Source organism: Phoca vitulina, unplaced genomic scaffold (assembly GCF_004348235.1).
Source record: "Phoca vitulina isolate PV1807 unplaced genomic scaffold, GSC_HSeal_1.0 scaffold6, whole genome shotgun sequence".
Classification (NCBI taxonomy): Eukaryota; Metazoa; Chordata; class Mammalia; order Carnivora; family Phocidae; genus Phoca; species Phoca vitulina.
Genome location: NW_022589709.1, coordinates 16,810,429 through 16,837,903, shown reverse-complemented (window position 1 = coordinate 16,837,903; position 27,475 = coordinate 16,810,429). Strand labels below are relative to the sequence as shown.

At 45.5% G+C, this 27,475-nt stretch overlaps 1 protein-coding gene across 4 annotated transcripts; it reads right to left on the bottom strand.

Moving 5' to 3' along the window:
- Window positions 1-5,010: 5,010 nt before the first annotated feature.
- Window positions 5,011-27,046, bottom strand: BNIP1 (BCL2 interacting protein 1). 4 transcript variants are annotated; one of them, XM_032403733.1, is made up of 6 exons: window positions 26,911-27,044; window positions 24,919-25,011; window positions 23,358-23,449; window positions 20,499-20,600; window positions 19,572-19,690; window positions 5,011-5,141 (listed from the first exon to the last, which is right to left on the bottom strand). In XM_032403733.1, exons 1-6 carry the CDS (start codon window positions 26,992-26,994, stop codon window positions 5,026-5,028), a joined length of 606 nt encoding a protein of 201 aa, XP_032259624.1. In that variant the 5' UTR covers window positions 26,995-27,044; the 3' UTR covers window positions 5,011-5,025. The 4 variants fall into 4 exon arrangements, 3 of the variants coding, with proteins under 3 accessions (XP_032259624.1, XP_032259622.1, XP_032259621.1); XM_032403731.1 differs by lacking the exon at window positions 5,011-5,141 and adding an exon at window positions 7,831-9,512 and having other exon boundaries at window positions 26,911-27,043; XM_032403730.1 differs by lacking the exon at window positions 5,011-5,141 and adding an exon at window positions 13,450-16,497.
- Window positions 27,047-27,475: the final 429 nt, after the last annotated feature.

The window sequence follows — 27,475 nt, the reverse complement described above, 5'->3', positions numbered from 1 at the left end:
GCCATAAGACAACAACAACCATTTATCTCTTCTGTGGGCCAAGAATTCAGATGAGGCACAGTGTGGATGACTTATCTCTACTCCATGATGTCTGGGCCCCCAGCTGGGAAGACTGCAATGGCCAGGGGCTGGGACCACCTGCAGCCTTCTTCACTCATTTGTCTGGTGCCTGGGCTGGGAAGACCCAAAGATTGGCCCTAGTGGGAACTGACAGCTCAAGCATCTACACTGGCTTCTCCACGTGGATTAGGATCCTCACAGCATGGTGGCCTCAGGACAGTTGAACTTCTTACATGGCAGCTCAGTTTTCCAAGGGCAAGGGCTCAGGAGAACCAGGTGGAAACTGTACAGCCTTTCATCACTTATCCTGAGAAGTCATATAGAATCACCTCCACTGTACTCCATTCATCAAAACAGTCCCAAGCCCTCAGAGTTTCAAGAGGAAGGACATGGAGCCTATAGACGTAGACAGAGACTCCTCCTCCAACAGAGAAGTGTCAGTGGACCCATGGCTGTGTTTCAAAACCACCACAATCAATTACGTCCACTAGGTAGAAAACCAGATTTCCCTCAGGTCTAGGTTTTGGGGTACGCCTCACTTGACTGACAAAACCTGGCCCTCTGCTCAAGCATGGAATGAGGTCCAAACCCCTTGGCATGAAAATCAAAGTTCTTCACAGCCTGTCCCAGCCTGTATTCCAGCCTTCTCCTCTGGCCATCTGCCTTTCCCTGAACTGGCTGAATATTCTCACACAAGGTGCCACTCGCTGGCCAGCTGTGGGCCAAGGACCCATGACCCCCCCCAAAGGGGCACACTTTTCTAACTCCCCAAAGGTGCCACTGAGGTTGGCAGCATCCCTGGATTATTCCTCCAGAGGCTCAGAGTTTCCCCAGGGGATGCTGAAACCCATCCGGAGCTCTGGATTCTTGGCCTGAGGATGTTGTCTTCTGTCCTCCGCTAATGACTAAGCCATCTGTTTTCCTTCCCTGAACTCTGCTCTGCTGGAAGCTGCACAGACACCCCAGCTGGGGCTTCAAAGCCAGGTGGTTTGAGTGGCCCTAAGCATGGGAATCGGAGCTGCTTGTGATTCTCTAGAGTTCCCGCCCCAATTCATAACCATTCACAGGGCACAGACAGCTGAGCTCTGTCTGCTTCCTTGAAAAGGCCGCCTTTGAAGCCAGTGATGGGGGCACTGGATGGCCTCCTGAGTGAGCACCACACCCAGCGAGGAGAAGACAGGGGTCACAGGGGGCCACACCTGGAAGGGCCAGTCTGTTACAAGGAGCCATGGCCCCACCAGGAGGGTGAGAAGTGAGACAGGAGGGATGCACTTCCGCCATCAGTGACCTCTGGTCCCCAACCAAATGGATGACTGTGGGGCTGGAGGGGACTGAGAGTCCAGGAATTAAAGCCACGTCTCATTTCAGTTGACGAGCTGCAGCCTGATCCTTTCTAGGGGGAACAGACAACTCAAATTCACAAGCACATAAGGCACATGACACTTTGCGCTCGGACTTGTGCCCCTGAACAGTACTTAGTGAGTCAAGTACAAGTAACCTGAACCCCAGAGTCTAGCGAGAAGTCTTCTTTTCTGATTTATATTCATCCGCAGTAATCCCTAATGTTTAGGGCTTTTAAAAACTTTGTATTTGGAAATCATTATAGACTCCCAGGAAATTGCAAAAATAGTACACAGGATTCCATGGACCCTTCACCCAGCCTCCCCCAATGGTAACATCTTCTAGAGCAGTAGTCCAACATCAAAGGAGACTGATGTGGATACAGTATGGTTGACTAGACCACCAACCCTATTCTGCACCAGTTTTTACGTGTTCATTTGTGTGTGTGTGTGTTTCTGTGTTACATTATCCCATGGATAGACTGGTGTAACCACTACTGTAATCAAGACATGGACCCATTCCATCCCCACATAGGAATTCCCTCATGCTACCTCTTCACAGCCAGAGCCCCCTACACCCGTCCCCTGGCTGTCTCTAATCTGTTCTCCTTCTCCTTAGTTTTGTCATTTTGAGAATGTTCTATCAATGGACTCACAGGGCATGCAGACCTTTGAGACTGGCTTTCTTCACGAAGCATCATTCCCATGACACCCATCCAAGTTGTTGCACAGATGGACAGTTTGAACCCTAATGTTGTTGAGTAGTGTTCTACTGTAAGGATGTACTAGAATTTGATTAGCCATTCACCCGTTGGAGGACATTTGAGTTGTTTCTGGTTTGGGGCTATTAAAGGCACTCTGAATACTCATCGACGGATTTCTGTGAGGATATAAACTTCCATTTCTCTGGGATAAATGCCCAAGTGAACATGTAGTAGTTTTACGCGTCCCTGTTATCTGGCACACATCTGCCAAGCAGTTACAATCTGCAAAAACTTCAGATTTTGTGTTTTGACATGCCATAGTCACTTTTCTAAAGGGAAATCATCTTGTTCTCACATGGGTTTTGGAAATGGGGCTTCTTCCATATAGAATTTGCATATGAGAGAATATCTATATGTCAGTATGATTCAAGAGATAATCAGGCTATTCTCCTTTCCAATTTGAAAAGAGGCATTGCACCTCCATTCCACATGCAATGACATTAAACTCCGTGGTTGACATGGTTTTGTTTTTCACTCTCCTAGTGGACTAGCTGCGGGCTTTCAGTAGGATCCTGAGATGGGTACAGGGGAGAAAACGCAGACTGTGCTGGGTCTGGATTAGAAAGATAATGGCAGTAAGGATGATCCGAGCTCTGGATTCCTAATTGTCAGACTTTTTAAAGAGATACATCAGACACACCAAAGGGTAGAAAGTAGTTTTACCAAAATGGTAATGTTGTTATGGCAGGTGCAGCAGACAAGAGGGGTTTTAGACCTGGTCTCTCTGGGGCTTCGTGAAAAAACTCATCACACTTTCATATGACATAACTCTGATTTTAAAATAAATTACAAAGAGGAGGAAACTTAATAGGAAACTGGAATGAAATATTGTCAAAAATCTGACTGAGAATTTCCTTCCATGAATGTAACTTTTGTGTCAGGCTTCAGGCTCATGGCCACCTGCAATCCCTGTTTTAATGACGAGTGCTTCAAATTCTTCAGAGTCAGAACTGCCAAGAGGTTTTGTTTTCACAACACAAGTAGTTAAAAAAAAAAAAAAAAAAAAAGAAAAGGTTTAGAAAATTTTGTCTTGTCATCTCAAAAAATTTATAATGGTCAAAACTACATTTAAAGAACCTCTCTTTTCTTTCACTTGGCAATTATAATATAGGAACTTCTTGGGATTTTGAATCTGGTCACATTTCTTCATATAAGTATTTCTGTGGAAGTGGAGGGGGGCTTGTGACGAGTCAGAAGAGTTATAAAAGACAAAGGAGATGGGAAGGAGGTTGAGTTTCTGGCTTGGGCACTGGGGGCCAGTGACAGGGTGGGGAAGCTGCATGATGGTAATGAGGTTGCAACCCAAATAGGGAACACACTGGGGCTGGTAAAGCTTTTGACACCCAGTTTCTTTATTCTTGGTCAGTGGTCAGATTTAAGCAGGCATCCCATACTCATCTCTGTGGTCAAGTAGGGCCTGGTCTTGGGGCAGAAAACTGTGGTAAGCCAAGGGTCAGGCTTAATGTCAACAAGGGCCAAATCCCAGACTTTGGGTTAATTAACATCCCAGCTCTAGGTTAAGACCAGTTCACAGTCAACTGAACAACTGGTGGTCAAAGTAAACCAGAAAGCCAACAGGGCCTGAAGTCTTTGTAGGGAAAGTCTGGACAGAAACTGTTATGCTTTAGGCCATACTAATGTGGAGGGCCCTTGTCTGGAAGCCTTTTGAAGGGGGTTTGCCTGCCAGTTCTCTCCCTCTTTAATTTCTCCCTCCTCCAATACACAGGGGCTGTATGATTAAGGACGCTTTGAGTTGCAAGTGACAGAAGCCAAAGTAAAATAAGTTAATTTTTGGATGATCTAAATAGGAAGACCAGAAATACAGCTGGTTTCAGGCATAGCTGGATCCCAGGGCTTAAATTATGTCAGGAGGACGCTGTCTCTCTGTCCGTCTCTCAGCTCTCTTCTAGACAGGCTCCCCCAAAGACAGTAGTTCCAGGGTCCCTTCCTATGAGCTTAGCAATCCCAGAAAAAGAGAATGCTTCTTTCTGGAGAATTCCAGCAAACATCCCAGGACTGATGCTTGGGGGCCTGGCTTTGGTTATATGAGCCAATCACTGAGCTAATCTGACCCTGATTGTCCAGGTCACATCTCCAATCCTGGTATCAAGGGTTGGGTGAACTCCACTCTAACCATGTGGACTGAGAGTGGGAAAGGGTGGCTCCCCAAAGAAAAACTGGCAGAGGTGGGGTATTCTCAGATAAAGGGGAATAGATGTAGGACAAACAGACACAGCAGACGCCCACCACGGGGCAGTTGACTCTCAACCCTGAGGCTGGGGGAGAGGGACATCCTTTCCCTGCCCAAGGGAAAGGAGTATGGGTCTTTCTCCCAGACGATTTCCTAAAATAACCTCATCTGTGCTTAGCTATACCTACTTCCCGTCCCTAAAGAAAGGAGGAAAGTACGCCTGGTTATCCGGGGAGGCCTCCCCCTTAAACTCTGCTCTGCTTCTACCAGTTACATCACTTCAAGACACTAGGGAAGAAAGCCATGTTGAGCGTGTTAAAATATATAAGGAAAAACATTAACCTTGTGAGTGGACTCTTTCAAGTCAGAAGGAACGGGATGTATTTTGGTCAGAGGATTGAGAAAATTTTGGGTCACTAATATTATCTGCTCAAAAGTACCTCTGCTATTTGCTTTCCAGTTTTTGGTTCAGAAAATGGTTAATTTGGTTTCAGTTGCTGCCACATTCTTTGTAGGCCCTGGGATTACATGACCACATTTGTTCCTGAGAATAGCTGATGGCAATGCCTGTACTTACTGGGGAGAAGTGTTTGAAGTCAGTGTGACACTGAGTAACATGAGCAGCACGACTGAAAGATGGATATAAATATTATCCTGAAAGCTCACCTTCCTATGTAAATCCATTTTCCAGAAGGAAGATGTTTGCGATCTCTTTTCTGAGCTGGGGTGAGTCAATGCCCCAGATGGGGGGAAGGTTCCTGAAGGCTCCAGGAAATGCTTTTCTACCTGGGAAAGACAAATGTTAAGGTTGCAAACCTTAAAATGGCTTGCCCAACTGATTCACCATGTCCTGCTTCCATCTTGCTCAGCACAGTGAACTCCAGAGATCAAAAACCTACCATTCCAAAAACCTGCAAACAACCTAAATGCCCAAAAATGGATGCGGGGGCAGGGGGGCAAGTCATCAGGTCATTCACTTCCTCAGTAAGTATTTATTGAGTGCCTGTTGTGTGCTAGGGATTATCTTGGGTAGTAGGTTTTCAGGTAATTTTTTCTTCTTTGAATTTGTCAGTGTTTTCCAAATTTTCTCACATGACCCTGTATCGCTTTTACCATCAAATGAATCACTTTACCATCAAAAAATGAATGTTCATTCTATAAGGACAATGTCAACCACAGGAACTGATGTTCTGAGGGCAGTCTGGCAGCATGTTCCAGCTATCTACTGCTGTGTAACAAATCACAATACACGGGGGCGCAAAACGACAACACGTGGCCATTGTTATTTTGTCTCATGGTTCTGGGGATCGTGGGGTTCAGCCCGACGTTTCTTCCTTGGGGCCTCTCATGCTCATGCAGTTGCAGTCAGATGGTAGCTGGTGCCGGAGTCATTTTGAAGTCCCCATCATTCCCACGCCTGGTGTTTGACGCTGGTTGTCAGCAGAGACCTCAGCTGGGCTCCAACACTAGCAAGTGGCCTCCCTGTTTGGCCTGGGCATCTTCACAGCATGGTGGCTGGGTTCTAAGGGTGAGTGTCCCGAGAGAGAGCCAGATGGATGCTATATTGTTTTATGATCTAGTCTCAGATGTCACACAGCGTCACTTCCACTACAGTCTGTTATTAGAAGCACATCATGAAAGTCAGCCCATAGTCAAGGGGAGAGGACTTAGATTACACCTTTTGATGGAAAGAATGTCAAGAAATTTGCAAACATCTTTTAAAGTGATTGCACAGCGGTTTCCTGACCCAAAGTTCCCAGAACCTCCGCAAAGCTCCAACACTACCAGCGATCCTACCTACCACCCCATGAGTCTCTGTCTTGTCCATCTTCTCAGCACCGTTAACCCCACCTTGAACCCTCAGGAAAGAGAAACCAAAGACAGCAGAGGTCTCCACACATACACACACTTTCTCCAAATGTTCTTACAGTGGAACACGAAACCCCTTCCCAAGGTGAACCCTCTCCCCTCACCTCCCCCATGACCTTGCCTACCTTCCTCTCCATTCACCCTCACATTCTTGAAATGTGCTAAGTTTCTTCACCTTAAATAAGCCCATCCCTCAGAGCCTAGGGTAGGGAGACCATTCAGAAAGTTATTGCGTGGGGTGCCTGGGTGGCTCAGTCAATTAAGCATCTGACTCTTGATTGCAGCTCAGGTCATGATCTCAGGATCGTGAGATGGAGATCGAACCCCGGGTCAGGCTCTGCACTGGCCTGGAGCCTACTTAAGATTCTCTCTCTCTCTCTGCCCCTGACCCCCCTCAAAAAAAAAAAAAAAAAAGTTATTGCAATAAGCCAGCCCAAGTCCAATTGGGGCAGTAGGAAAAGGGAGAACCATAGGAAAGTTCACTATGGAAAAGAATGGCCACACCCTTGGAGGTGATAATATGGGGATGAAAAAGGGAGTTTTGAACATGACTTTGAGGTTTCCAGTGTCTGCGTTCCATGAATCCTTCCCTAGTATCCTTCTTACTAAATGTGGGAAAGTTCTGTCTTCTTAAATCCCAGAGCAGCGAGTGGTCACATGTCCCACCGAGAAGAGGCTGAGAGGATGAAGCCTTGCAAAGAAGAGCAGAGATGGGAGGCAGCATGGGCACAGTGCTAGGACCACGAGTGCTTGGAGTCAGGACTTGTTCAGGACTCAGTCCCAGAGCTGCCCAGGCTCCGACAGCTCTCCTTCAGATCTGGAGCCACTCCAGTGAGTTGCCGGGAAATCCACCCTCTCCTTTAAAACAATTTTTTTTTGTGGTAAAATATACATAACACAAAATTTATCATTTTAACCCCTGTTGAGTATACAATTCAGTGGCATTAAGCACATTCACACTATTGTATGATCATCACCACCATCCATCTCCAGAACTTTTCCTAAACTGAATCACCCTAAATGGAAACTCTGTCCCCATTAAACACTAAACTGTAACTCCCCATTGTCCCTTCTCATTCTCCCCTCCCCCAACAGCAGCACCCTTCTACTTTGTCACTATGAATTTGACTATAAAAGGTACCTTGTATAAGTGAGATCATACAATATTTGTCCTCTCGTGTGTGGCTTATTTCACCTAGTATAATGTCGTCAAAGTATGTCATCCATGTAGTATGTGGCAGAATTTCATTCCTTTTAAAGGCTTAGTAATATTCCATTGTATGTATAACCATATTTGGTTTACCCATTCATCCATTGATGGGACACTTGGGTTACTTCCACATTTAGGCTTCTGTGAATAATGCTGCTATGAACATGGGTGTGCAAGTCCACTATCCAGTTCGGATAAACAAACTGTGATATGTCCATATAATAAAGTAGTACTCAACAACAAAAAGGAACTATCGACACATTTAGCAACACAAATGAACCTCAAAATAACTATACTGAGGTAAAAGGTCCATAATCATACCGAGTGAAAAAAGCCACACCCCCCAAATAGTATATATGATATGACCCATTTATAAAATGTGATGAAAAGTACAATCTAGTCTATAGTGATAGAAAGCAGATCAGTGGTCATCTGGAGAAAGTACGGGAGCGGTGGCGGCAAACAGACTACAAGGGAGCATGTGCTCACTTCTGCAGCACATATACTAAAGATTACGAAGGGTCACCAGAACATTTTGGGGGGTGATGAATATGCTCATTACCCTGATTGCGTGGTACACATGACAAACATCATCAAATTATACAGTTTAATTATGTACAGTTTATTATAAATTATATCTTGATCAACTATTTTTTAAAGTAAAAACAAACAAACCAGGATATACAACATGATCCCATATATGTTGGAGGTAGAAAAGAAGAAAGAAAAAAAGATACAGCATCCACTCCCAAATGTTTCCAGCAATTCTCTCTAGATGAGACTATAAATTAGTATCTTTGGAAGGAGGAGTTTGTGTGGCTTAAATATGTTTTCTAATTTTCCTACAATGAACAGATCTTTCCTAATAAGAGAATCCACTGTTAAAAGTATGCTTCTTCCTACAAAGGAAATAAGCCGCGCCGTGACCACCACTACACTGGCAAAAACACAGCCCAGCTGCTCTTATTTCCTTCAAGGAACCACCTCCTCCCACTTTCCACTCTGCAGTTGGTCCAAGCGGGGCTGATTCCACGCCCATGCTGGCCGTGTGACCAGGGCCTCACCAGTCAGGACATCCTGGCCCCCTGGCCACAGGGACTCAGCGAGGGATTTTCAGGAACTCTTAAGAAAAGGCTCTTTCTTCAGAAACTCCAAGCTAGGTGGATGTAAGTCTGAAGCTGCCCATGGGGAAGGGGGAAACCTGCTACCTGGTCAGAGTCCACCTCAGAAGAAAGCCAAGTGGAGGGAAACAGGGGAGAGACCAAAGGAGACCAGTTTCTAACATCTTTGTTAGAGCACCTGGATCCAGCTGTGTCTAAAGCCACTTACCATTACACAAGCCAGTGAATTCTTTCTTTTGCTTATGTGACTTCCCGTTCCTGAACCTCCAGTGCTGACCAAGCTCAGCAGGCACCCTCACAAAGGGATCTGCTAACCCTGCACCCTCAACTCCTCCATCTCTACCCTCCCCTTTGGATCATTATGGGTTGCTGGGTGGGGTCTGCATGGAGGATGCCTCTGCCCCCAGAACTTTGTTGGCCTCTCTTATTCCTATTGTTGGGAGCAGTCCAGAGACTCTTGAGCCTAACTGTCTGGGTTTGAACCCTAGTTCTACCAGTTACTAGCTAACTGTGTGACCATGGGTATGTTTCTGGACCTTTCTGGGTCTCAGCTGCCTCAGCTGGAGTAACATTAACTATTGGTAGAATTCCTGGATTAAGTGAATTAATGCACAGTGCCTGGCACATAGTAAGCACTCAATAAATTTATTAACATCATCACCTCCTGAACACCTCACCAAGCACTGCTTTTGGACCTCATTATAATTGCTTATCATTAATTTTATTTTGACTACCATTTGCTGCTTCTAAGCAGTCTAAAGGAGTTGTCACTTTGTGCTCCCCAGGGCCCCTGTGGCTCCCTTTAGGACACTTACCACCCTCTGGGGTAACTATCTAGCTCCGGCTCTGTCTCCAATAGGCTGTGGGCTCCGCAAGGCAGGGAGAATCCTCCTCTTCTGTCCTTAGTGCCCAGCAGAGTGTAGCCAAAGAACACATGCAGTACGATTCTGGAATGGACTGGGGGTGGAGTGGGTTGAGGTCATTTCAGCAAGGCAGCCAGGAGATTGCAGAGCCTAAGAACGCACCTCCCCTCGGTCCCTGAATCCACTGGTCTGCAAACCTGGTCAGGTAGTGGCAGAGAATGCAATGGCAGAGCCATCTCTTGCAAACTAAGAACTCCTTTCTCAGAAACTGTGACATTTCTGTTAGGAGCCCTCCTGTCGTTCATACCAGTCAAGCTGTCAGATTAAAACTGAGTGACCATTTTTTCATTTTCCAGTCCATATTCATTTGTTACTTTATGGATTCATTTTACCCAGGAGCATTCTTTGCCAGTGAACAAGATTGCAGGGGCAGAGAGAGAAGAGCAAAGATTTAATAATAATAAACAGAACATTTTACATTGAGCTAATTCTTCCCATTAACTTTTTTTTTTTTGGATGTTTTGAGAAAGATGGCCAATTTTCCACCACCTGCTTTGTCCCATTCAGCTCTCTACCATCCGAGAAACTCTGCTCCATCCTTGGGCCTGATTCCTTGCCAATGCCAGCATCCTCTTCACCTAACCACCATTCCCCCAAAATAAAGCTCCAAAGAGAAAAGGGAATGAGGTCATTCCACGTTTTTCTGGGAATGAATGCAATGGCCATCAGGGTGACTGTGAGCTCCACTGTGTGAGTTCTTGGGTGACTTTTGTCCTTTAATCTCCCAGCACCCCTAAGAGGTCAATGCTGTTGGGTATCCCTGTGTTCCAGATGAGGAAACAACAGAGGGGCAATCCCAGCCCAGGGGCATGTGGCCAGGAAGACTACAGTTAGAACCCAGGCCCCTCTGTCACCAAAGGGCAGATTTGGGGCCCTGTGCACTGTAGGGCCATTGAAAATGCAAGTTGACCAATACCACGGGCCCTGGGGCTCTGCTGTTGGGGACTGGGGTGGGGGGGTGGTTGGTGGGGTAGATAACACCCATCCCCTCCCCTCATCCCAGCCTGCAGCCCTTCATTCCTGACAACTGCTGAGACTCCTGGCTGGTATCTCTTAGATTAGCCCCCAGCTATTTTTATTCTGCCCTTGTTTAGGGAAGAAACACAGGTTGGGCAAACCCTCAGGCAGGGCCCCAGGGGAGACCACCATTAGTCAAGGAAGAAAAGGAAGCTTATTTTACATTTTAACTATCTTTTTTTTTTTTAACTATCTTTTTTTCCTTAGAAAAACATCCAAATTGGGTCACCCTGCCAAATTGCCTCCAGCAGAGCCTTCTGACCTCCTAAATTCACTAACACAATGTATCTGCCTTCCTTCAGAACAATATTGACCGTTGAATGAAGTCTCATCTCTTGGGCTGGTGGCAAGAGGTGTGAAGCAGATGGGCCTGGTGAAGGGAAAAGGAAGCCCAGGAGGGGAAATGAGGTGTGTCAGGGAAGACAGGGAAGCTGGAGAAGAGCCAGGCCGCGCCTGGGAGGGAGAGGTCCCTCCTGAAGTGGAGGAGTCTCAGAGTCTCAGAGACAGAGACATGTGAATGGAAATGCTAGAAGGTTGGAGATGATAGAGATCTGGAGCTCACCTGAGCGTCTGTCATGGAGATAGAACTTTGAAATTATTGAGAAGTTATTCTCTAGATGATTGTTAAACTGGGGGGGGGGGTGGATAGGATGACCTTGCCTGTGACGGAATACATAGAAGGAGCAGAGGGAAGAAGCTCTGGTAAGCCAGCACTTAAGGCTGAAGAGAAGATGAAGAAAGAAGAGTGAGCAGGAGCTGCCAGAGAACAAGAGGAAAACCTAGAGTGTGGTATCACAGAAACAGGTTTCTGGGAGGAACAATGCCCACCATGGTCAACAACTGCTAAGGAAGAGGTAGGTGGGGGCAGACATCCTTCAGATGAACAGCCCGGAGGTAACTGATGACCCCAGGGAGGCTTGTTTATGAGAGAGTGGGACCGTCGCAGCAATGAGACTTAAGTGGGCCGGGAAGTGGGTGATGAGGACACAGACCGTGTCCCAGAAGCTGAGCAGTAACGGGGAGAAGACAGAGCAGGGCTCAAGGGGGAAGGCTCAACCTTCCCCGTCCTGTCACAGAGGAAAGCTCCCTCCCTCCACAGGTCCCCTACGGCAGCCAGTGCACAGGCACCACTGTCATTCTGTGCTGTCCTAAAAGGCAAGGGGGAACTGCATTTATGTGCAGTCCTCAGGGATCTCGCACACAGCCGGAACTCAACAAACAGTAGATGCTTTTGATGATGAGAGTGACGATGACAACGATGAAGACAAGGATGAAAAACACAGACTCTTGTAGATCAGAAAGTCTCCTATTTGGGGGATTAAAAGAACAGACTCCCTCAAAAGTCTCACTGGTAACCGTGGCTCTGTCTCTGAGCATTCCTCCTTAGTCTCATGTGCTGGCTCCTCTTTTTTGTCGTGAGTTCTTCTTTATCTATACTCAAATCTCTGGGCGAGCTCATCCAACCTCATGGCTTTAAATCCCATCTATGTGCCCTCTTCCAAATTTATACCATGAGCCCTGATTGCTCTCCCAAACCCCAGACTCACACATAACCACCTGTGTACCTGCATCTTGACTAGGGGGTCTAATTAGACATCTCAAGTCCAACATGTCCAAAACCCAACTCCTGATCTTTTCCTCCTTTAGTTACGTAGGCCAAGAATTTCATAGTTTTGGATTGCCTGGCTGGCTCACTTGGTAGAGCATGCGGCTCTTGATCGCAGGGTTGTGAGTTCAAGCCCCATGTTGGGTGTACAGATTACTTAAAAATAAAAGGACATTTTAAAAAAAGGAATTTCCTAGTTTTGGCTCTCATTCCTTCAAGAATGATACCCATTCCTTCAAGAAACCTTATCTTATTGGTTCTATCTTCAAAATATATCCAGAATATGACTACTTCTCACCACCTCTACTGCTCAGCCAGGTATAAGCCACCGTCAATCTGCTACCTGGACATCTGCAGTGGTCCTCCCAACTGGCCACCCTGCTCTGTACTTGTCTTGTTCACTTTGTTATCAACACGTAGGTCATATCAAGTCACTCCTCTGCTCCAGTGGCTCCCCATATTCCTCAAAGTACAAGCTCAATCATTCCAATGACCTACAAGGCTTCTCATGATTTTGTTCCCACTCTGATGTCCTGTGCTACTTCTCTACCACTCCTCACACTCTGCTCTAACCACACTAGCTTCCTTGCTATTCCCCCATCAGTCATGCTCCAGTGCATGCATGGATGCATTTCTGATGTATGGGTTTTTTCCCCACACCAACGATCAGTTCTAGCTGGGTGTCCTATAATTCAACTCAATTCGGACACTACCCACATGGTCATCAGATCCCACAGGTTAAAGGCTCAATCCCACAAAACTGCGACCCCACCCCCACCCCCATTTCAGCTGCCCATCACAAGTCTAGATTGTCACAGGGGCTTCTGACTAGCAGGCCACAGATGGGAGGTTCCCATGAGCACCTCCTCCTCAGGTTTGATTAATTCGCTAGAGAGGTTCACAGAAATGAAGGAAACATTTTACTTACTAGATTGCCAATTTATTACAAGAGGATATAATTCAGGAACAGACAGATGAAAGAGATGCCAGGGAAAGGCATGAGGAAAGAACGCAGAGCTTCCATGCCCTCTCCAAGTGCACCACCCTCCCTCAATCTCCACATGCTCACCAACCCAGATCTCTGAACCCAGTCCTTCTGGTTTTTTGTTTTAAAGATTTTATTTATTTATTTGATAGAGAGAGACACAGCGAGAGAGGGAACACAAGTAGGGGGAGTGGGAGAGGGAGAAGCAGGCTTCCCGCCGAGCAGGGAGCCCGATGTGGGGCTCAATCCCAGGACCCTGGGATCATGACCTGAGCCGAAGGCAGACGCTTAACGACTGAGCCACCCAGGCGCCCCTCCTTTTGGGTTTTGTGGAGGCTTCATTACACAGGCATGACTGATTAAATCACTGGCCACTGGTGACAGAACTCAATCTCCAGCCCCCTCCCCTCCTCTGAGGCCCACTGGCAACCAGCCCCATCCTTAGTGCTTTCCAAAAGTTGCCTCATGAAGATAACAAAAGAAACCTTTATCACTCTCATTGTAGGAAAGTCCAAGGGCTTTAGCAGCTCTGTGCCAGGACCGGGGACACCAAATATATATTTCTGACGATAAATCACAGTATCGCAGATGCTCCCACTGTAGGCCTTTGCACTAGCTCTAGCTGGCCCCTGTGTGGAACCCTCCTCCCTCAGCAGTCCACATGGCTATGGTGTCTCCATCCTCAACAGGCCTTTGCTCAGATCTTATCTCCTCAATGAGGCCAGCTCTGACCACCCTACTTAATACCGCAAACCTATCCCCTCACCTATATTCCAGATCTCCCTTAGCCAGCTTCACTTTTCCCTAAGACGCTTATTTCCTAACAGAATGAATGACTTATTTAGTATCTTAATTGTTTATCATCTGCCCACCCTCCCCCACATATTATAAGTTCCATGACGACAGGGAATCTTTGTTTTGTTCACTGAGTGTACCTAACACAGTGCCTGGTACAAAGTAGGTCCTCAGTAAATACTTGAATGAACGACCTCTTGACAGATGCTCTGTCCTTTTAGCTCCTTGACCTTCATCTAAGCAAAATGTAGAATACAAGTTTACGTTACTGTTAACAGTGAGAATTAAAATCATTTATGAAACATCTCCCAAAAACTATATAGGTGGACTTTGTACATTTGTATGGCTTTTTTTTTTAAAGTGTCTGGTATCCGAAAAAAAAAAAAAATCCATAAGAACATTCCACGTGGACTGATGGAGAGTCCCAAACACAGCAAGATCATAGAACAAATGTGAACACTGCCCCCTCACGGATGAACATGGCGCTGGCTGCTTCTGCCCAGCCAGCCCACCGGGATCATTTTGAATCCCGGTGGCTGGCTGACTGGGGCTGCAAGATATAATGCTATTGATGACACTTCAAATTCAACCTATTTGCAGAAGGAAACAAGTTAAAGAAGAATAAAGTCAAAGGGAGATTTTTTTAAGGAGTACAGAGCCCACACATTCCCATATTGTAAGGAGGATGTTGACAATTAGTGGGAAGTAGTAAAGAAAAATGTTAAGACAAGAAAATCCTAAATTGATAACATCCATCTGCTGCACTTACAGCTGGAATCTGAGTGGGAATTTCCCATCTGTGCTTTATTCTCAGCTTTAACTTGACTATAAATAAGACACATGCATACACATTTTGCACTGAGTGTCTTGAGTCCAGAAATTGTTTAAGAATGATATATATATGGAAGTGTGTGTGTACAAGTACACACACACACACTTTAACTTAGAACCTGCTCATTAAACTACTCAGTCTGAGATGTGCAGCCAATCTCTTACACACTTGGTCCCGTGACAATCCGGACTTTGTAACTGAAGCCGTAACTGTTCACACCCTCCCTCTGCTCAAGCTGATCTAACAGAACTTCCGATGCCCAGGCCAGCTTTCACTAAAGCCTGTTCGCTGCAGGAAACCTCAGGGCGCAGAGTCCTGGAGGGGGCCCCATTTGGGAAGCCCACTGTCCAGTCAGACAGAAGCTGCACTTGTTACTGTACATTCTTGTTTGATTCTCATATTGACTCTACAAATGACTATATGGACTATCACCCCCACTTTACAGGTGGGGAAACTGAGGCTCAGTGACAAAAGGTAACTTGCCCATGGTCACATGGTCCCTTAGTAGTAGAGCCAAGACTCAAAACCAAGGTTCAAAGTCCATGTTCTTTCCACTTTCCCCTCTGCCTCCACATTACACCTCCCAGGGCCTCTGGGGCTATAAATAGTGGGGAGGCTGGGATTTCATGAGGCCAGCCAGGCCTACAGCACAAGGAGACACTAACATCTCCCAGCCTGAGCCCCAGTATCCCCCAGGCCTCAACAGAACTCAGGCCCAGACAGGCCTCAGCTTATCACTAGGCTCGCTCTCATGGTTATATTTAGCTCTGGACCTCAAAGAGAAAGACGTGGGCCAGCCCCCAAGACACAGCACACCCCCAGGCCAGGCCCACCACTGTACATAAAAAGAGAAGGATGTCTGCCTGAGCCTTTTCAGATGTGGTGTCAGCCACCTCCCGTGGGGGCTTTTTGTAACTTGCTTTTTTAGAGCCTATGAGATCTTGTTCTTCTTGCTCCCGGAGGGAGGAACCACAGCTGCTTTACCAAGTATTTGTAACGGGCAGCAACGTCTCTAAGACATTGCATGTGGCTGTTGCTTAATAATCCTTTGTTGAATGAACAAATAAATGATCTAAGTTGATGTTCTAGAAATCTGGACATCAAAAACAGGTCACAAATTCCCAGAAGGATACCTTATAAATCCACATGCATTTCATTCTATTAAATAGAGTCAAGTTTATTCAAGGAATGGGCCTGAGTTTTCCTTATCCTTCTTCTCCCCACTTCTCTCTTCCTTCCACCAGATCTGGCATTAAGGCTACAGCAGGAGAAGGGGAGAGAGGAGGATCCAATCCTGAAGGCTGGCCTCTGCATGCCCCATGTGACAGCCACACGCACTGTGTGATGGCTCCTGGAGTCCCTGTGTCCTGCAGGTGTCCTGATGACAGGCCTCCCCTTGCTCTACTTGCCCTTTATAGGCCAACCAGCTGCCTACAGAAAGCTGGGGGGCTGGGTCTGCAATCCACCTGCTGAGCAAGTGGAACAGGCTGCAGAGGTGTGCATTGGTTTGGCAGCCGGGGCCAGACCTCAGGAGCATGGACAGATCCTGACACGAGCTTAAAGGGCAAAAGCTGGTAATTCCAGATCTTACAAAAATGGAAAGAGCCGCTTTTTTACAATATAGAGGACCGTAGCAAGGAAAAGGGCCAGGGCAAGGAAAATGAGAAGCTTGTCCGTCAGCTCTCGGCGATTATATTTTGTGATAAGCTTCCGTCCCAACTGGATGGTCCCTGACATGGACTTAAACTCTTCATTTGCATCCAGGATAGTCCGGGAAGAATTGGCTGAAACAGAAGAGGGAGGGAGCCTGACTCAGAGACTGTAGAGCACCAAATCCAAAGACTTTGCTCTGCTGGCTGGGTTACCAGCAAATAACACTGCACTTTGCAGCAAGTTCCCCTCGGCCATAAGCAAAGATGTGAGCAGAGACAACCAGAGGAGCAACGAACAAGGATATTATAAGGAAAGTACCTCCCTAGGTCCTATTCAGCTCAGAGTGATGTGGTTTGTTTATATACAATGTCACAGGGCCACAACTAGGCGTTCTCCAATGTGAATATCACCAGGGAAAAAAGAATAGAGTTCCTTTCCTGACCATCGATCTCAGTTTTCCAAAGCAGGCAAGTGCTGGTGAGAAGAACCACCAGCCCCAAAACGAACCCGGGTGATTGTGACCAGGCACTATGAGGTCTTTTGGGGGGCAGAAGCTAGGAGTTACCAAGACTTTCCACCTGAGGTGCACCCTGCCCAGACCCCTGAGAGTCAGATCTGCTCTTGGTGGGATCCTAACAAGTTGGGCTGGCCCTGCCACCAGCCCCCACACATGTCAGTTCTTCAGTCCTGGGACACTGCTGTAGCTTTAAAGATGTCACACCGTGCTCTGACCACTGTATGAACTCTAAGGGGAGGTACCTGTGCCTAGGAGTCAAATGTACTTCTGAGTATGGGTATTTGAGCCTGACACTTGGGTAAGAAGGTCTGCCTGGCAAGATTCTCCCCCAAAGCCTAACATCATCAGAACATCCAAAGAATAAAACGTGCTGTTAAGTGGAAAAGTGAGGTGTGAAAGAGCGTATGTGAAAATTTCCATTTATGTAAGAGAGAGGGGGATAAACAATATTTAATTTGCTTGTGCTATATGTGCTTAGAGGAGCTCAGGAGGATATAAAAGAAACTGGTAACAGTGGTTGCCCTTGGGGAGTAGACCTGATGGCCAGAGGTCAGAGGGAGGTCAGAAGAGAGAGCTATCTTTTTACGTCTCTCCTGTACTGTCCAATATGGCAGCCCCTAGACACAGGTGGCACTTGAGCATGCATATGCGGCTAAACCAAACTGAGATGTCCCTAGGTGTAAAATACACACATGATTTCCAAGACTTAGTATGAGAAAAAGGAAGGTAAAATATCTCAATAGTTTTTGATATTACATATTGAAATGGAAATATTTTATATGTATTGGGTTAAACAGATTCATAGGTTTCTTTTTACCTTTTTTAATGTGCCTACTGGAAAATTTAAAGTTAAATATGTGGCTCACATTCTATTTCTATTGGACAATGCAGGCCTAGAGGTTTTTTTAACCATGTAATGCATATTACTTTTTCATAAAATTAAAAGTCAATAAGTAAGTAAAAGAAATTACCAGAGGAAACAGAGCAGCATTTATATAAAGACAGATGAAGGGGAAAAATAAACACTCAGACAACAAAAATCCCTCTCTTGGCCCTTTCTCCATGCCTACCTCCATCCCAAAAACCTAAGTAAGAGTCAGTTCAAAAAAATCTAACAGGCCTTTCTTTTTAAACTTCATGTGATAGAGAATTTTAAAGCATCACCAAAGTAGACAGAATAGTATCATGAAATGCCCTATGCCCATCACCCATACCCAAGAACCACCAACACCCTGGCGCTCCTGTTCCCATACTACCCCACCCAATTCCAGCAAATTCCAGACATTATATCCCTTATATGCTTTTTTTAAAAAAAATTGTAGCCCTATTAGGCTCTTAAATCAAGCTGAATTTGTGAGCTGTAAGGAAAGGATTAAGAATTGCATTCTTCTTTCTTCAACAGTTTTCTCTAACGGGCCCTAAGAACTGCCCTCAACACCCCAGAAGCCAGCAGCATCTGTGCACCCTCCTCACCACTTAACGATCTCATCTGTTTCTGATGTGTCTATAAACTGTGTGTAGGGGGAGGCGTCCTGTCACGTGCATCAAAGCAGAAAAGCCCTCCACTCAAAGGCCAGGTGGCTTCCTATTTTGCACACTCTCCCAGGTCTCTCCCAAGGCTTGAGCCCCGCCCCCAGCATGCATGTAGCGGATGTGACTGGCTGGTTCTGAGCCTAAACGCCCAGATAAGTTTCAAACACAGGGACTGACCTGGGGGACAAGTTGCTTGCTTTGCTTTTCCTTCCTCCTGTTTGAATAGTGCACTGAAAAAAGAGTGGCTCAAAATTATACATACTTTTTAAGAGTGATAATAGTATTGTGGTTTGGTTTCGTTTGTTTTTTGTTTCAAGAGTCTCTTATCTTTTAGAGAGACATATTGAGATATTTTTAGATGATGTCTGTGATTTGCTTTGAAATAATCCAGATGGAGGCCCAGGAAGGGTGGAGCTGAAACGAGACTGGCCATGAGCTGACAAGTGCATACCACACTCTCTGCTTTAGTCTCTGTGAAATCTTCTAAAACTGTCTCAAACAGTAAACTCTCTCCTTGTTTTCCTATACAAAGGACCCTGAAGAGGGCCAATTCTCTTCTACATTACAAGGGAGACACCATGGGAAAGCTGCTAGAGAAACCAGATGCTCAAGTGGCTTCTTTTGTGGCCTCTGATGGTATCTTTTAAAAGGAGCTCATGGTAAAAATAACACTGGAGAGTATAATCGTAAGCTGAGGCCCTAGCAGACCAACCAGCTGCCAATATACTAAACATCTCCTCAAGCAATGATTCCCCAACCTGCCTGGCCACATGGGTCCACAGAACTCCAGAGAAAAAAACAGACTGCCAGGCCCCTCCCCCAGCCCTACTGGCACCCACTCTCCAGGAGAAGGCCTGGGGATCTCTACTTTTCACAGGAGACCCTGGGAGTGCTTCTGCTGGGGAAACATTTTGACAGGGGTGTGCAGATCTTCTTAGTACAACAATAAAAACCAAAAAGAGAAGTAAGAGCGACACATCCCACTCTAGGCAACACCACACTGTCGAAGAATTGAGAAGCCACACAAGTCAGTAAGCTTGGAGATGAGGGTAGGGAGAGGGGGCAAAGGTGGAAGAGCCTGGTGGCAGGTGCCAGGGCAAGGGCTCTGGGGCTGGTGTCTCTGGGAGAAGCTTCTAACTCCAGGTCCGGCTTTACCTAGAGTCTGCATGGCTTCCTCGCTCTGCTGGACCTGCTGGGACATCATCCTGCTGATCCCCATGAGGCTCTCTGTGATGGCACTGGACGTCTGGGCCAGGCTCTCTTTGGTGGTTTTCCTAAAAGTCCAGAGTGGGAGGAGGCATGTCAACAAAAGCCTGGCTGCAAGAAAATCCCATCTTCAAATGAGATCCCATTTTTTTAATCTATCAAAATAAAATCTATTTAAATATCAATGATCATAGTCAACACCAGCAAGGGTATGCTGACACCACACTCCTGAAGACTCCTAGTAGGAACGCAAACTGCTGCTACCTTCTGTAAAGCAATTTGGCAAATACGTATTAGGAGCCTTAGAAACATTTAGGCTTTTGGCCCAATAATCTCATCCCTGGGAAACTCTCCAAAGGAAATATCCAAAATGTGGACAAAGCCTTATGTCCTAAGATGTGGCCTTGTGTATTATTTACAGTATGGACAAACTAGAAATGTAAACACCCACAAACAGGGGATTAGCTAATACAGGGGAATACTATGTACTCTTAAACCTTTGTTTAAAGAGTTTCTAAAGCAACAAGCAAGTATTTGTGCTATAATGCTATGTGAAGAACAGCAGGGCACTAAGTTTTATATACAGTATGACTCAGACTTCGTGAAAAAAAATGGTAGGAGGAGGCAATGTATCCAAATGTGTACAACACAATGACAGTATGGTTTCATTTTGTCATTAATATTTTTCTTTATTTTACCAATTTATTACAAATAAGCATGTATTTTCTTTCATACTTTAAAAAATATTACCTATATAATAAAATTAAGTACCAGTTTTACATTGAAAACAAGAAGGGGTTCCTTACGTGGGTTTTGCACCTTGCCAATTGCTATCTGTTCTAACATCAGGGCCCAGAAAGACAAAAAGACAGATACCTTTGCCTTAAGAGGTCTCCTCCCTGGAGAAGTTCTGCTTTCTCTAGATTGTCGATAGCAATTTTGCAAGTGAGATTAGCCTTCCTCCATGAGGTCTGATTGCTGGAATCAAAAGCGTCTTGCATGAGTTTCTGTCAAATCAAGTCACAGCAGTTCTTCCTTCTGGCACGGGAGTGATGGGGAAGGCCACCCAGGAGTGGCCCACAGAGTCCACCTCCACCACCCGCCATTTCCACCTCTTGGTTGCCCCAGCAACTGTTCCAGCTCAGGCCACAACACCTCTGGTCTGGACCCTGGAGGCTGCCTCTGGGACGTTCTCCTACTGCCCTACTGCCTGTAGCTGTCCCTCTCCCTCTAGGGCAGCCAGAGGGAGCAGTCTGGCCACAGCACTTCTGTGTTGACAGCCCACAACAGCTTCAGACTTCAAACTCGCTGTGGGCGCACGAGGCCTTGTTCTGTCAAGTTATCTCTAACATTTTCCTGCTCTTTGCCTTGTGTACTGGTTGGTTCCATTTCTTGAGAACCATGTCTTACTCATTCCTGGATCACCAGTACCTAGAACAACAGTTTCTGGCCCATTAGCCAATCAATAGGTATTATGAGAAGTAGAAAAATCATAGAAAGGCAGTTTTCCTCAATATTTCTTTTCTTTTTAAAGTTTCATTTAAGTTTTTTGTTTGTTTTTTTGAGAGCACGCCTGAGAGTGAGAGAGCAGGGGGAGAGGCAAAGGGAGAGAGAGAAAAAAATCTCAAGCAGGCTCCATGCTCAGTGCAGAGCCTGACACAGGGCTTGATCCCAGGACCCTGAGATCATGACCTGAGCCAAAATCAAGATTTGGACGCTCAACCGACTGAGCCAACCAGGCGCCCCTAAGTTTTTATTTAAATTCCAGTCGGATAACATACAGTGTAATATTAGTTTCAGGTGTACAATATAGTGATTCAGTACTTTGGTTTTGCTCAATATTTCTTTAAGATTTGCTGTTCTTTACACACCCAGAACAATCATGAACAAGATAAACACAATGTATTAGCAGGGCCCAGTTTGATGTGATTTATTTACATTCTTTACCCGATCTCCCTTATGAGAGACACCTCAAATTTGGTGAACAGCTCCCTGGGGTTGGCAGTGCAGCTTTTGTCGATAGACTATACAAATGTTAGGGTGCCTGGGTGGCTCAGATGGTTAAGCGTCTGCCTTCAGCTCAGGTCATGATCCCAGGGTCCTGGGATCGAGTCCCGCATCGGGCTCCCTGCTCAGTGCAGAGCCTGCTTCTCCTTCTCCCTCTGCCATTCCTTCTGCTTGTGCTCTTCTATCTCTCTGTCAAATAAATAAATAAAATCTTTTAAAAAAAACAAAAACAAATGTTAATTGGGCCCCTCAGAGAAGCAAGCTCAAGCACTAGAACTCTTAGGCAGCTGGGTCACATCAACTGTGCTAACCCCTGAGGTATTTACGAAGTCAAACACAGGGCACATGAACTGATAGGGTGTTTTTCTAAGAGCACCTCTGTGCTGCCACCGGAACAGCATTTACTATGCCACTTCGCACCTGATATTTAAAAAAAATCAATTACATTTTCGAACTATTTGCAAGGGGGTTCTGCTGGGCCTTGTGACACAGAGATAAGTGAGCCACAGTGGCTGCCCTCAAGGGGCTCACATTTATTGGGGAGAAAGACAAGCAAACAAATATTTGCTGAACGGTGTGATAAGCACGATAACCCAGGCAAGCACAACCAGCTTTCACACACAACTGCCGAAGTATTCATTTATTGCTTTCTCTCTCTCCCCTGTAACTCCACATCATGAATGGCCATTCTCAACTTTAAACCCATGCTAAGCCCACCTTATCTGGTGTAACTTACTATACTTTATACAAGGGGTCCTCCTGACTCAGTGTTCATAATCTGAGTATCCTTGGTGGCCGAGGGAAGCAAACGCCATCACGACACAAAATATTATGACTGAGCCACGCACTTTAACACTGGTCACCACTCACACATCCCTCCCTACTTACACTAACTAGCCTCCACCATGCCCACATCTTTGTCAGTCTCCTCCTGTTGCTGGGTGTTATAAACACAGCTGCTGTCAGCAAGGATGACGCTGGAGAATTATTCAAATCAGAAGCAAAACCACAGACAAATACAGGTGTGGCAGAATTAGAGCAATTAACAAGGATGAAGGGAACACCCAGGAGGATGATGACTAGCAGGGGCTTCGAAAGAGAATGACCTGGCTACCAGAGGATTGGCAGAGTTGATGGAGCCCTCAAATATTTTTGCCACGACAAACCTCTTTATGATTATGATACAAAAGTCAAATGTGAAGGGACAGGTACTGTTTCATGCCATCAGACAATTTTGTTGGCAAGTCCCCCAACTCAATACCCAGAAATAGCACATACTTCAATTATATAATCAAAGGTTAGCACACAGCTACAACGATAACCACCATTTTATTTAACATAACATAACCTTATTTACATTTTGGGGGGTTTTGTTTTTTAAGATAAAATCCCATTCAAAGCTTTCTAAATTTTGGTCCATCTTAAGTAGGACTTTCTCTGGTAACAATTACCCTTAAAGAAAAAGGACCCTGTATTATAAAAGCAACCATTTTTTGGTTTTGTCTTAAAAATATAAAATACAGTATAATGGTAAATATGCTTTTGTAAACTATACACAATTTGACCTACCAACAACCCCTGCTGGCCCCTGCTTTGAGAACTACTGATCTAGAGAGGACATTCAGTCTGTGTATAAATGACACAATTAAATCATTAAGCCAGGTTTGTTAAGCAAACCCTTGTACAAGCCTCCCAGGGAGCAAGTGACCCAGCACAGGCCCCACCTACCTGAGCATCTGCTTTTTGTGATTCTCCACTTCCTGGAGCAGAGCTTGCTTCTCCGACTCTTTGTCTTGCTCTTTAGCTGACTGCTCAAGCTCCTTTGGGGGAAAAGAGCGCTATATTAAAATGATTTTAAAAGCCAATATAAAAACCAAAGAGCACTTCTCTTTCTAGGCAGGTTATACAATAGCACTTGAAAACCCTCCTAAAAGAGAACACTTAGGAATGCCAGGTAACAGAGAACAAACATCCTTATAAATATATAACTGACTTGCAAGAAAGTAGAGATAATCCCCAGGGCCCCAAGGAGAGAAGGGAACTAAGAGCCAGAGCGGTCAACCTGTGAGTGATGCATGGCTGCCCTGGAATGGGAGATTCACTCCTATAATCTAGGGCACGCCTGGAATGAAAGGGAATAAAAAATTACTAAAGAGGAGCCCCCTGGTCCCACTTGGAGATATCATGGAAATATCAAACTGCTACACGTCTAAATGCTCACTCTCAATCCCTGTACCTATTTCATTATTGACTGGTAGCAAACAATTTGAAGGTTTCACTGTGTGCCCATATTTTTTTTTTTAAAGATTTTATTTATTTAACAGAGAGAGATAGTGAGAGCAGGAACACAAGCAGGGGGAGTGGGAGAGGGAGAAGCAGGCTTCCCGCTGAGCAGGGAGCCCAATGAGGGGCTCGCCAAAGGCAGGTGCTTAACGACTGAGCCACCCAGGCGCCCCACTATGTGCCCATATTTACAAACATACATTCATATATATATATATATATATATATATATATATATATATATGAAAGTAATAGCCTTTCAAAAATAAAAAATTAAATGATTAAATCAGTGCTAGAGATGGAGGCAAAAAGATCAGCTAGGTTCAGTGACATTGTTAAAATTCTAAAGTGAATTTTTATGACAAAAACTGCTTATTTTCACAACTGCCTTGAAAATCCCTTAGGAAGGCAACACACAGGACCCAGACATACTATTTCCGAATAGCCAGTTTTTCTTCTAGCTTTGGAAACAGACTGTCTTCTGTTAAACAACAAGGTTGTTGGCTGGCATCTGGGGCCACATCACAGGAAAAGCACAGGTCTTTAAATCCCAGGACCACAAGCAGTGAGACCGGGTGCCCCCAGACCCACTCGGGGATGGGCAGATCCACGCACCCATCTTATTCTCACTAGGGCACAGCAGCAGAAGCAGGCTATGCAAATGGATACTTCTCACTCCGGTGGTTTTTGAGAGAGCACATACACCTTAGTTGGATTCAGGAGTGCTATATGTGCATATGAAGTGATTGGAGACCTCAGAAACAGGGAGGAAGATGCTAGGCAAAGCAGAGCATGAAAAAAACCCCAGGAGACACTGACAATGCATTCAAAAGTTCCTTACTTTTACCTTGAGAGCATGGTAGTACAGTTACCCTCACTGTCCAAACGTTTACTAAAAAAAACAAAACAAAAAAACCTGGACAGCTCTCAAGCGGAGGTTACTCCCAAGACGGAGCCTCCTCATTGTTACCCAATCTCCCCACACCTCAGCTCTGCAGCTACTCACCTGTATCCTGTGCCGCAACTGCTGAAACTTCTCTTTCACTTTAGTATTCAGTTCAGTAAGTGCACTTAATGGTCCCGAACAATCTCGAATATCCTAGGAGACATCGAAGAGGTGAGAGGGCCTTTCTCGAGGCAATGAAATGAAATGATACCATCTGTACAATGACAGAATTGGCTTAGACCACAACTAAGGCTGGCCTACTGACTATAATTCATCCTGATCTTTGCGGCTTACCTCTGCAACACAAGCAAAAACATTATCATTTACATTTCTCTCATACCTCTTTAATTTTGAGCATGTAATATAAAAGCATAAAAAGAAACACAACTGTCTTGACTTACTAGTTCCTAAAGTTTAACAAAACGCCACCTGGTCGGTATAAAAAGGCTTAAAGCAGCTTGTATGACCAACAAGAATGGACATCCAAAAGTGATACTTTAACTTTAGATCTTTCCAACTTGCAAACTCAATTCCTGGCATCATAGGAAAAGGACAAGGTTAACTTCAATCTGATTTTACAAACCATCTGTTATAAATCACACTGTTTATAGACATGTCCAAGAGTCAATTTAGAATTTGTTTCTGGACATTCAAAATTACTGGGGTCAGGTTTTAGAGCAGGCCCTAGAGCCAGAGTATGTGGATTCAAATTCTGGCTGTAGCAATTTATTGACTGTGTAACAAAAAGTCACTTGAGTTCTCTGTGCCTCAGTTTCCTCATCACACTGCCTACCACATAGACCATATATGTATGTAAAGCATATTGCAGAGGGGTTGCAACACAGTAAGAGTGCAGTAAATCTAGATATAATCAATCTTTCTCATTAGCAGCCATGAGAACCCAAATATTAGAGAGTACAAAAGGGGACTTAAGCAATTTAGATTATATAAATAGGCAATTTTATTTGTATGAATTCTAAATTTGTTTTTCTAGACTCATCCCAGAAGTTTTGCAATGTGTATGGAGAAGAAGTGAAGTTGAAGAAGTTTAAATGCTTGCATCAAGTTTCCTCACTTGTTCTCTGGCTTACTCGCTAAATCACACCCCCTTGCACCACGATAAGGCACTACTTTGGTTTATTCTGCATCTGGTTTCTATGGGAAGTCCTACTTTCCTTCACTTTTTGCCACAGCTAGTTGCAAACTCTCAGTCTACATCTAATGTCTACTAACATTTGTTGGAAAGGGAAATGACTTGCCTAAAACCAAGGTTTAAAACTCCTAGTTTCTTTTTGCTAAATTCAAGGAACCATTTCTACATTCCTAACTCTTGCCTATGTCAATTGGTTATTGCTCTGCTGCCTTCTGCCCTTAAATGGCTTAAGGCAAAGCATCTCAATTACCCCATCTGTTAAACGAAGTTGTAGATACTCCGTAAGTCCCTCTCTAGGCTGACCTTCCCCGTCAGGTCGCAGTTTTGCCACCGTCTGCCCTCTGATTCAGGCCTTGGCACTTTACCCGATTTCCTCACTTACAAAGTCACAACTACAGTCTAAGTTAAGTTCATTTCACCGGGTGCCTCCCGTGTCAGGCGGCCTTTGGTACCACGGGACACCGCACCCAGCCCAGCTGGCCAGGAGGGGGCGGGGCTAATGCCCCCCAGGGCGCCACCAAATGGTGGGGAGGGCGGTGTCAGAAGGCGGGGCCAACCAGGGTGACAGGTATGTTGTGTGGCGGTCCCAGTCGAGAAGTGTGCCCGGGAGGGGCCAATGGGGGCCATAAAGGGGCAGCCTGGTCAGGGACCGGGGAACATGGGAGTGTCCAGAAGAGGGCAAGACGACAGCAAGTGGATGGAGGATCAGGGCCAACGGTCAAGGAAACGGGACCAAAGGGGGACCACAACGGGGTAGCCGGCCATGGGGCGGGACCAACGACCTCAGGGACTTGACCAAGTGGGGAAAGCTCGGGAGTGAGACCGCCAAGCTCACAGGAAGCCAGCGGAACCTGGGTTTAAGGCTGCTGGAGCCCGGCAGGGGTCCCGGGAATTAGTACCTGGATAAGCGCCTTCACCTCCAGGTCGAATTTGATAATCTCTTGGTTACAGATACGGACGTGGACATCCTGGGAAGCCGCCATGTTGAGGACGCAGGCTACGGGAAGGGGGGGTGCCCAAATTTAAGCGCGTTTCCGCGTCGCGTTCCTTCCGCGCTGGGCTTTCGGCAGCGCCCTCTAGAGACCGGCCTGAGGCGAGCGAGGGTAGAGGCGGCAAGTCCTAGGGACTTCTGAAAATTCCGCTGGACTCAGCCTCGCTTCTTGGTGTGGTCCTAAGAAAACGAAGAAGAAAGAGAGAGGGAGTATCAAGGGCGTTTTTGCAGTGGCTTCTCCCCATCTTCTATCTAAGAGCCATTCTAATGACTACATATTTTTTTGCATAGAGAAAAAAAAAAGACTGGAAGGAAAGTATCAATTAGGATGTCTCTGGAAGGTGGAGTTAACAATTTTTTATATTTCTTTAAATTTTCTTATATTTTTCATATGTTGTACAGTGAATATAAACTGTGGAGCAAATGAAAAAATGAAAAATGTTATTACTACTTTTAATGTATGGAATTCAAGG